This window comes from Eurosta solidaginis, chromosome 1 (genome assembly GCF_040869045.1).
Source record: "Eurosta solidaginis isolate ZX-2024a chromosome 1, ASM4086904v1, whole genome shotgun sequence".
NCBI lineage: Eukaryota > Metazoa > Arthropoda > Insecta > Diptera > Tephritidae > Eurosta > Eurosta solidaginis.
In genome coordinates, this window is record NC_090319.1 from 303,901,138 (window position 1) to 303,913,329 (window position 12,192).

Below are 12,192 nucleotides of genomic sequence, written 5' to 3' on the forward strand. Positions count from 1 at the left end.
ACAATGGGTTATCAACCAGTACAATAGCCTTGTATTGCTGCCGTGGATCCATTGTAAAAGACTGGGGCTCTAATAGGGGTATGATATGATAGGTCAACCAATTCCGTCTATGGCGTGTAGGCCTGGTGAAATGCAGTAAAAACTGCTTTAAAATTTTCACGCATATGCCTTTCACGCAACCTGGAACTTTCGAGCTGAAGGGGTGCTGACACCGCCTCCTGCTACGTGTGAGATCTAGGCAATTGAAGATGGACAGCACTCGTGATTGAAAATTCTTGAAGCGGGCAGATTTAGCTTTATCTATTGTTTAGCAAAAAAACAGTCCTAGGTGGTGTTGGTTGTACTTTGCTACTGCCAGCATCGGGAAAAAACAAAAAATTGGCCGACCGTTCATGTGCGCATGGCCGTTTTGGTCGCCTGGCTAAAAAAAACACTATAGAAGGACTGCCAAAATATTGCATTCACACAGGATTTTTTATAACCCCTTAACACCACCTACATAGTGAGGCAATGGAGTTTAATATAAAGGAGCATAAAAAAATGCTGAACAGACAGTCTTCGTTGATTTATCATAAACCGGGACTCACCAGCACACAGCTGGTTGATCTTGCGCCGCTTCGCAGAGGGATAAGGAAATATCTCCTTATGCACTGCGATGAGTTCCGGCATCTACCAACTCAACCCTTTGATAGGGGAGGCCCTTAGCCTATTCCATACTGAGTCGGTAAAAACCTTCGATTGGACGCGCACGATGACCCCCCTTATGAATGTACAGTATCAAATCATTGCAGAAGAAGAAAGGAGACCACCCAGAGAAACAAAAGTCACTCCGTCCTAACTTGAGTAAGGATGGTGTAACAGATTTTACTCTTATTTTTACGGAACTAAAACCCATGTAAGTAATATATTCCCTGTATACGATGAGTTTCCATATTACGCCAACCATTTTTTCAATTATAATATGGAACCTACACCTCTAACAGCAACATCCCCATGTTCCAGCCCCGTTGAAAGTGCTAGTTTCCTTTTGTTAACACAACAACAATAACTCGCACCTTTTGGTACTATCACCCACTAAGTACACATTCAGTGTACGTGAGGTTTTTATTAACTGGCCAGTTCAACCTAACCTGGTACAAGCCCAACTACTTTGGAAAAAATTGTTTACCCCTTGAACCCTTGGACATGTGAACAGTAGTTGCCTCTTATGACAGCCCCTAAACTCAACCTATCTAACCTTGCACGACTGTTGCAACGTTGCCCTTAAAATGTTGTCCAATTTAAGTATTAGTGGAATTTAGTCTCAGAATATCCTGAGCATCGGTTTGCTTTGAAAGGTACTTTTTTTTAGCGGGTCTGAAATTAAATCCCCGTATGAAAGATGCTCGTACTCACAAAAACTCAGCACCAAATTAGTATACAATGGCTACCCAGAGCATTCGTTAGTACCAGCCTCCGAAGAAGGCCTTTCTTATTATATTGAGTCAACCACGCCTTCACTTTCGTAGGCTCATAAGAATCATTTTTCAACATATAAACATATCTGAAAACATATTTATTATATTTTTCCAGATCCTCCTGAAATTTCTGTAGAGCGTCCAATTGTTTTCTCCGGCGAAGGACATGAGGCTATGTTGGTGTGTATAGTGCATGGAGAAACGCAGCCTGAGGTATGATTCACTTAAAATTATTATAAAAATATGTATATCTAATTAAAATGTGAAAAACAAGCAACGTTAGGCAAAAAAATGCTTTCAAAACACTTAACGCAAATTATTCACCCCCAAACCGAAAACAAGTTAAATTCGTTGTGAACATTTTTTGTTTGAGTAGTGTCGCTGGCGAAACTCACAGCTATTACGAAAAACTTGAGTGTACATAAAAACCGTTATTTTTATCGCGCGTATTTTTACAGTTTATTTGCACAATTTTTAAGTCTTTTTTGGTTTCTCCATTACTCCTCATAACGATAATTATGTTTATTTTCAAGCTGTGGAAATCAACAATGTGAAATTTATGCTTAAGTAGGAACGTTTCTGCGGTCAATGATCAGAGTTGTGCAACAAAATGTTAACTTCCCTCTGTGCAAATAAAATAAAGTGCACAAGTGCAATCGCGCTTATGAACAGAAATAAACCGCAACTATCAGAACGATACAAAAACTTCAATCTCTAGCTACTCATCTAACAAAAACGTATAAAAATAATTGAGCTGTGGCAGTAAACAAAAATGTCGATTGGTGAATTTTAAAAAACGGGTGCATTTTGCGTGATTAACAGTGGGTGTAACTTGAATAAAAAGTAGAAAAAACAAATGAAAAAAAGGCAAATATCCTTTCTGGCATTTAATACCGAAGTCATTGAGAATGGTCCATATTGGAAGAGCTGACAATTTAAATTAAACTACAATTACGCAGAGTTGCACTTCAGCAAAACTTGGTGGTTCTTTTTTGGCGTCTAAATTTTTCGAATCAGTGGCGAATGAATAAACGCAATTGTTCTTTATTTAAAATGCTCTTTATTAAAAGCACTACTATATTATTAGATCTTCACAATGTAAATTACTAGCGTACATTCCTTAGCTTTGCCTCTCAGTTGCCTCGTTCACCTATTTCTTCCACGGTCTAGGCTTTTCGCGAACAGCCTTCTCGAATAGTTGCTTATTTATTTATCTCATATCTACCCATCCCATATTCAGTGTTGTCCTCTTTGTATGTGTGTGTATACGTCTGAGTAATATGCCCTATTTAGTGCTGTATACGTGTATGTGTGGTAGGGGCATAGTTAACCTGCTTTTCGCCATAATATCAACAAGCTTAACGTTGAACTTCTCAACGACTTATTGCATCATACAGATATAGTTTATAGAAGAATTAACTCAATAAGGCTTATCACGATATGTGAAGTGAAAAATTTTAAAATCTGCCTAAGCGTTCGAAAACTTACTGTATGGGGAGTTCAGAAAATATAAAAAGATTAAAATTTTGGCACCCTGTAAAAGCAGCGACAATTTTTTTATGTTTTGTGTATTAATTTTCGATTTTCTGTTTGGAAATGTAGTAAAAACTAAAAAGACAGTCATTTATTTACTCAGTTAATACGAATGAATCTGTTCTAATGTTATTCGGAACTTTGTTTTTTTTTTATATGAGTCTCCAGTAAAGGATGCAGGTTTTAGAAAATATGCTCATAAAAACTGAACGTCGCCAGATATATAATGTCTTCCTAGGATGAATAGTCCGCTGAAACAATTCCTTCAAAACAATGTATCTATCACTCATTAAAATCAACGATCAAATGGATGAGCTATACATAAAATACGGGTTTCGCTGTTATGTTTCATCTGTTAAAATTTCTGAAATCTCTATTAGGATCTGTCGAGCATATTTTTAACTGTTTCTGGCTAAACACTCTATTGCATAAATAATCTTCAATCAATGCAATATTATGCATATTAATTTCACGTAAAATGACTCAGTTTGTATAATATATTTTCTAATTTGTAGGCAAGCCGCTGTCCGCTCATACTTTAGTTAATAGTTAAATGACGCCGACTCGTGCTTTCACTTTTGTGGAGAAAGTTTTGAATTTTACTGCCAAAAGTTTTTACATACGAATTAAAGATTGCTGTGCATTAGTCCCGCTAAATCCTAAAAATGGCTGGACCGATTTCGTTGGTGTTCTCTTATTTCTTTGGTTATGGTTCAAAGATATCTGGGAAAACAGATTTTTGAAAAAGTACGCTGTACCGCAATCTTATTAGGAAAACTTTAAATTCGCTTTACCTCCGCAATTATTTGAAGATTCCATATATGAGTGGGTGTACGGTGGGTGAGAGTGAGAGTTGAAGTGGGAGTAGGAGTTGTAGTGGGAGTTGAAGTGATGGTGGGAGTAAGAACATAAGTTGGAGTTGGAATGTGAGTGAGGGTGGAAGAGAGAACCGGAGCGGTAGTTGAAGTTGTAATGGGATTAATAGCTGGAGTAAGAGTGAGAGTGACGGTGTGAGTGAGACCGAGAGTGAGAGTGGTCCCTGTCGGATTTTAAATTGTCTATCCTTTCTCATCTTTGTTAAAACATCGTTTACTTTTTTCAGATTCAAAGACAGAAATTTATGACGAGCTTCTCTTCAAATTTGCATTGTGCTGCTTTGAAATGTTTCTTATTAACTGGCTGAACGGGAACTACATGTTTTACGGCGACTTTGAACAGCATCTGCAAGGCAGATGAGTTTTCAATAAGAAGCTTCTCATAGTAAAAATATACTCGGGGTGTTTGCCAAAATGCTTTCGGCCCTCGGAGTCCTTTGAGAAGCAAAACCCACTTCAAAATCTAATTCGATTAACAAATTAACCAATCGAAATTCTTAAGAAAAGTATCGGCCTATGTTATCTGAAGATCGAAAAACCAAAAATCAGTTGAAAAGTAATTTTCATTGAATTTTTCAAATAGTTATAAGACATAAGCATATCACCGCTTGAATAATGTTATTAATGTTGTCTACAGATTAGCCCAATCTTACAGACTGGATGTAGATTATATTTGAAGATATTGAGCTTACAGATTCTTATATGTTGTTGCCGCCATTATTTACTCCCAAGTTCTAGACTTTTTGCCTTCCCGAATAATTGCTTATTTATTTCTCGTTTCTGTATCTCATATTGGCCTTAGCTATATACATGTATATGTGTAGTTTAATTTATGTCATGTGCGCTCCTTATTTCAGCGTATATGTGTGACTGTGTTCTGTCTGCTGCTGCTGTGGAATGTCTGTTGCTGCTTACATGTATGTGATGTTGCTTCCTATTTCATCTGCTTGCTTTGTTGTTGTTGTTGTGAAGCATTTATTTACAATATCAATAAAAATAAATTTGAGAAAACTTAGAATTTTATTGATGTTCGAATTGGTTAGTTTTCAATCAATCATCCCTTTCCCTTTTTGTTCTGAACTTGGCGCTTTTATAAGTTTAGGGGTCTTTCTTCCTACTTTCTAAAGCGCTTGCTACGCTTCTTAAACAAGCTTAAATGTTTGGCAGGTTTTCATTATTTCTCGCTGTTTCACTTAGAAAACACTATTTCAGTATAATTTTTCAGAAATTATTTTAGCAAAGCAATGCGGTTTTCTAGTTCTATGGTTTATAACAGATTTAATTTTATATTGTTTCGCTCCACGGTGTTTGCTACGAAAAAACATTAAATTTTATGATAATCGTCAAGCTTCGTTAGAGAAATGTCAGCCATGAATTTCAACCATTATTTGTCATTTTCACTTTATTAGCGTTTTTGCAGTGAAGCATTAAGAGTCAGTGTCTTGGTCAATGTGCATAACTACTCATGAACAAGCACCAACTGTGGATGTATTAGTTTTAGTGCACTACTTCTATCCCTTTTTTTTTTTTCGTCTTATTTTTATGTCCTTACTACAGCTAACAAATTTTTTATCCATTTGACCACCTAGGGCTTGGCAGATTTTACTCCAAAAACGCAAACGTATGTTTGTTATATAATTGTGCAGAAAACAACATTTCCGTATGCAGTTTGTACATTTGCTTCCATTTAGTCATTCGTTTTATTGCATTGGCTGGTGATTACGCTCATTGTTTTTATACTCAGTTGAGCAGAGCTCACAGAGTATATTAAGTTTGATTGGATAACGGTTGGTTGTACATATATAAAGGAATCGAGATAGATATAGACTTCCATATATCAAAATAATCAGGATCGAAAAAAAAATTTGATTGAGCCATGTCCGTCCGTCCGTCCGTCCGTCCGTCCCTTAACACGATAACTTGAGTAAATTTTGAGGTATCTTGATGAAATTTGGTATGTAGGTGCCTGAGCACTCATCTCAGATCGCTATTTAAGATGAACGATATCGGACTATATCCACGGCCACTTTTTCGATATCGAAATTTTCGAAAAACCGAAAAAGTGCGATAATTCATTACAAAAGACCGATAAAGCGACGAAACTTTGTAGATGAGTTGAACTTATGACGCAAAATAGAAAATTAGTAAAATCTTGGACAATGGGCGTGGCACCGCCCACTTTTAAAAGAAGGTAATTTAAAAATTTGCAAGCTGTAATTTGGCAGTCGTTGAAGATATCATGATGAAATTTGGCAGGAACGTTACTCTTATTACTATATGTACGCTTAATAAAAATTAGCAAAATCGGAGAAGGACCACGCCCACTTTTAAAAAAAAAATTTTTTTAAAGTAAAATTTTAACAAAAAATTTAATATCTTTACAGTATATAAGTAAATTATGTCAAGATTCAACTCCAGTAATGACATGGTGCAACAAAATACAAAAATAAAAGAAAATTTCAAAATGGGCGTGGCTCCGCCCTTTTTCATTTAATTTGTCTAGGATACTTTTAACGCCATAAGTCGAACAAAAATTAACCAATCCTTTTGAAATTTGGTAGGGGCATAGATTTTATGGCGCTAACTGTTTTCTGTGAAAATGGGCGAAATCGGTTGATGTCACGCCCAGTTTTTATACACAGTCGTCCGTCTGTCCTTCCGCATGGCCGTTAACACGATAACTTGAGCAAAAATCGATATATCTTTACTAAACTCAGTTCACGTACTTATCTGAACTCACTTTATCTTGGCATGAAAAATGAACGAAATCCGACTATGACCACGCCCACTTTTTCGATATCGAAAATTACGAAAAATGAAAAAAATACCATAATTCAATACCAAATACGAAAAATGGGATGAAGTATGGTAAGGTAATTGGATTGCTTTATTGACGCGAAATATAACTTTAGAAAAAACTTTATAAAATGGTTGTGACACCTACCATATTAAGTAGAAGAAAATGAAAAAGTTCTGCAGGGCGAAATAAAAAACCCTTAAAATCTTGGCAGGTATTACATATATAAATAAATTAGCGGTATCCAACAGATGATGTTCTGGGTCACCCTGGTCCACATTTTGGTCGATATCTGGAAAACGCCTTCACATATACAACTACCACCACTCCCTTTTAAAACTCTCATTAATACCTTTAATTTGATACCCATATCGTACAAACTCATTCTAGAGTCACCCCTGGTCCACCTTTATGGCGATATTTCGAAAAGGAGAACACCTATAGAACGAAGGCCCACTCCCTTTTAAAAATACTCATTAACACCTTTCATTTGATACCCATATCGTACAAACAAAGTCTAGAGTCACCCCTGGTCCAGAAAGGCCCACTCCCTCTTAAAATACTCATTAACTCCTTTCGTTTGATACCCATATTGCACAAACGAATTCTAGAGTCACCCCTGGCCCACCTTTATGGCGATATCTCGAAACGGCGTCCACCTATGGAACTAAGGATTACTCCCTTTTAAAATACTCATTAACACCTTTCATTTGATACCCATATCGTACAAACGCATTCTAGAGTCACACCTGGTCCATCTTTATGGCGATATCTCGAAAAGGCGTCCACCTATAGAACTAAGGCCCACTCCCTCTTAAAATACTCATTAACTCCTTTCGTTTGATACCCATATTGCACAAACGAATTCTAAAGTCACCCCTGGTCCACCTTTATGGCGATATCTCGAAAAGGCGAAAACCTATAAAACGAAGGCCCACTCCCTTTTAAAATGCTCATTAACACCTTTCATTTGATACCCATATCGTACAAACGCATTCTAGAGTCACCCCTGGTCCACCTTTATGGTGGTATCTCAAAAAGGCGTCCACCTATAGAACGAAGGCCCACTCCCTTTTAAAATGCTCATTAACACCTTTCATTTGATACCAAATTGTACAAACGCATTCTAGAGTCACCCCTGGTCCATCTTTACGGCGATATCTCGAAAAGGCGTCCATCTATAGAACTTAGGTCCACGCCCTTTTAAAATACTCATTAATACCTTTCATTTGATACCCATATCGTACAAACGCATTCTAGAGTCAACCCTGATCCACCTTTATGGCTATATCCCTAAATGGCGTCCACCTATAGAACTATGGCCCACTCCCTCATAAAATACTCTTTAATGCCTTTCATTTGATACACATGTCATACAAACACATTCCAGGGTTTCCCTCGGTTCATTTTCCTACATGGTTATTTTCCCTTATGTTGTCACCATAGCTCTCAACTGAGTATGTAATATTCGGTTACACCCGAACTTAACCTTCCTTACTTGGTTTTTCTGCTGTTGTTGTTAATTTTGCTATCCTCACATTATTTTCACTTTTTATTTTCATTTTTATGTTAATGGCAGGCCATTCGACGGTCTACATTGTCCAGTGCATCGCATATTCGCGGTGGCGCTTAAACGGTAAATAGCGTCATTCGAGATACTCATACAAACACAAAAAAAAGCGTTTGTGTTAATGTAAGCTAACTTGTCTGGTTATTGTACTTTAATGCAATTTCTTCTTTGTTAGTATTTAGCACTAAGAAAAACAATATAAAATAGTAAACCTAATTTAATTAACTTAACAAAACCTTAAACTAACACAAACTGAATTCATACACAAACACATACAAAGGTATGTATGTATAGCACAGAATTATAAGAATTTATTCCGTTGTTTTAATTTGATCGCGTAGGGTTTCTCATTCCCAATGCAATAAATAGAAAAATTAAAATTAACAAAAAAAAGTAAAAGAGTGAGGCACTAATAAGTACGGCTCAAAAAACGAATGAGTTAGAATTTTTCCTAAATTCACGAACGGTGGACTAGGCTGATCTTCATATGAAATAAGAAAGTTTAAAAAGGCCGCCTAAAAATTGTAAACTTAAGTAAAGCGCATGCATCAACTTCTATGCAAAATATGGTCGAACGAGCGCATGCCCGCTGATTGTAATCTAAGTATTCTTTGTCCAGCCCACAAGAAAGGGAACCTATAAACTACGCCAACTATCGCAGAATCAGCGTTCTTAGTATCGTTTATAAGGTCCTGTCAAGCGCGTTGAGAGAAAGATTGAATCCCACCGCGAATATGTTAAGACCTGGTAGGTCTACCATCGGCCAGATTTTCACTATGCCCCAAACACGAGTAAAAAGAATTGATTCACATCACCTCTTCCTCGATTTTAAAGCCGCCATCAGCAGTACTAAAAGGAGCTGCCAATAGGCCAATAAGCCGATACGTCTGAATTTGATTTCTCCGCAAAAGTAGTATATAGGGCTGTAAAATGAGGTTCAGCAACAACACTAGCTCAGTTAGAATTTGGAGGGATCTCTCCGAGTCGATCAAAAGAAAACGGGGTTTGATACGGATGCAGCACGTAACCGCGCTGGAACAATATTCTATAAGAGCATGAAATTACTGGTACTTTAACTTCTGCCTACTCCCAGCTGTAAAAAGAAGCGAAAAATATGGGTACTATAGTGTTAGGACAAACCAAAGTACCTTTTGTCATTAAGCAAAGAGTCAGCGCATTTGCGCCTTGGCAATCAGGTCACTCTTGACAGCCATAATTTTGAAATATTAAAAGACTTCGTTTATTTGAAGAAAAACTCCTGCCAACGAATACTACTTCGACTGAGTAGGCAATTGAAAAGTAAAGTCCTTTATCGGCAAACAAAGAGTCCTGTTATAAAGTGCAGAACTATGAACCACGACAACGTTAGATGGTCGGGCCAGCACCTTAATGGTGCTGTTACCGGAGCATATCGGATCTGTATCCGACAAAGGACCATTACATCGATATCACTCCCCAAAGCCTTCGGGGAGTAACCTAATCGCTACAACAACAACAACAACGTTAGATGAGGCGGCTCTCGGAGTGTTGAGAGAAAAGTTCTTTGAAAAACTTATGTATCTCTTCACGTCGGCGACTGCAAATACCTGAGAAAATTATATGATAAGCTGTACGTAATTTATGCATACACCACATGGTCCTGCGAATTAGGACACAGCGGTTAGCTGTTTAGGTCACATTATGCGATTGAAAGATAATGCTCTGACAAAAAAGGTATTCTTATCGGAGCGCCCCTATGGAGTAGAGTTAGGGACAGATTTAACCTTGGTGTTATCAATTGGCGCCTGTTAGCCCAACATAGAAACGACTGGCGCACATTTTTGAACGGCAAAAAATTTGAGATCCGATTTTAAGAATAAAAATTTCCATTTTTTCGTCTGCAGAAACAACGACTTCGGACAGTCAAGGATACAATACGGAGTGACAACGACTTTCGAGCTCAAGGGGCAGTAAATACAATTATAAAGTTTTTCATGACATAATAATGACGTACTACATCTTAAAATTTAATCAAATTCGAAGAAAACCTAACCAACTACATACAAACATATCCATACCGTCGAAAGACGGGCACCCGTGCGTGTACGTAAATTTTTTTTTAAGATTTGTTGTAAAAGCAAACATAAAAGTGAATCTCATATAAGCATCTTAAAACCATTTTCGCTGTATTTTTAACCATGACAAAATTAATAGTGACTTTTTCATAGTCCTTTTTACTAGATACCCTGGTATCGAGCAGTTCGATTAGCTCGACACTGGTTCGGTGTTCAACTACTCAAGTGTTTTCTTAAAAGCTGCCAAATAATAATTGGAAGTTTCTGTTTGTTTATATTCTTCTTCATTTCGAAGTTTTTAAAGAACGGACAGCAAAGCAAAACTTTTTGATACTTACGCATTTCTTCTTAATCTCTCAAATATTTTAAAATTGCAATCGAGAGCTAGAACCTTTTGATTTCCAAGCTAAGGAGCTATCCCACTCATATTAAAACGGGCTTGACAGACAAAGGAAAAAAACCGAAATTAATAGCCAGCTCTGCATGGGGTTAAAAAAAAGAGGCGTTGCTGGAAATGGCCAAAATGATTTTAAATAACATTATCTCGACCTTTCCCTCTTCCACATAGAAAATTTGTTGGTAAGAATGAAGTAGACTACAATATTTTATTACAAAAAATATCTTAACAGCTAAGCGAATGATTTAGGAAGCCATTTCTACCTGTGTTTTGGGAATATCCACATGACAACAATATCCGTACAGTGCTAACCAATACTTTCACTTAGTGCCTCACCTCTCAACATTTATTGTATAAACCTTGAATCACTGCATTTTCCCGTCCTACCTTGAAATGAATTGGTCGATCTTGAACCTTTTTGTCCACTCATCTTAGCATAATTTTTCAAAATTCAACACTAACTTCTGGCAATAGATTTAAAATAAGTAATCTCTAAAATTTTCGAAAATCCAGAGCTCTACTTCCCACTATAAGCTTTAAAGTTAGTTATGATAATATTATGCAATTTTTTTCACCCAGTCTAGTGAACAGCTTTATACATACATAACTTCTACTCATTGTATAATATATGTAAGTATGTACATTGAATGCATTTTAGCTGAGCGTGTTGTATTTTACCTTTAATTATGTAAATTACCTGAGCGCTAAATTGCATTGCAAATAGTGTGAAAGGTCATGCAAATGTGCTTCGAGTTATTCTCCCTTGAGTAACCAATTATGCATACCGTTATTTTGTAATGGCTCAGGCGTAATTTCAGTAGAAAGTTAACTTTAGTGCAATGTATGTACAAACATACATACATACATACATACATACATGGTATGTATTAACCTGGGTCGATTTGTTTGGACGAAAGTTAACCGATATCGCGCCATCGATTTTTCGATAGGACTTGGACTCAAGAAAAAAAGTTGCACTACGCATACCCAAAAAAATAATTTTTGAGCCTGCGAAAAAAAATGGCGAAAGGGTAAATTTCTCGACAAAAACACTCCCCAAAACCCAAAAAATATTTGTTTTTCAAAAAACTGTTGTAAATGCGTTGGCGATAACAGTTTTTTGAAAAAAAAAAATATTTTTTTTTGCGTTTTTTTTTTCTCGGATGTTGTGGCAGCGCACTGCCCTCAAGCGGCCCAATGAAACCAGGCTAATCCTGTTATTTATTTTGTTTTTTTAATTCATACAAACTTTTTTTGGTGTTTTTTTTTTTGTTATCCTAATTCTTATATATGTTTTATTTATAATTTATAGTTTTTTTATTACCGAGTCTTTGGCTTCTTAAGCGCCGAGATTTAAAACTGCTCAGCTACACTCAGAGAAAAAATCGTTCCAAAACGAACAAAACAAGTTATAAATTAAGAACATTCGTTGACAAAAGTCTGTTAAGTATGACTTTTCTTAACTCGTCACCGATGGGATTGTTTTAAGAACAATTTTTTCAAGCACAC

At 36.5% G+C, this 12,192-nt stretch overlaps 1 protein-coding gene across 10 annotated transcripts in view; it reads left to right on the forward strand.

Moving 5' to 3' along the window:
- The window catches only part of LOC137237551 (uncharacterized), a 1,245,508-nt gene that overhangs the window by 1,107,594 nt on the left and 125,722 nt on the right, over window positions 1-12,192 (forward strand). For all 10 annotated transcript variants that reach the window (XM_067761305.1, XM_067761304.1, XM_067761308.1 and 7 more), the window contains one exon: window positions 1,573-1,670. In XM_067761305.1, the coding sequence (XP_067617406.1) occupies window positions 1,573-1,670 (98 nt within the window). The remainder of the gene's footprint in view (window positions 1-1,572; window positions 1,671-12,192) is intronic.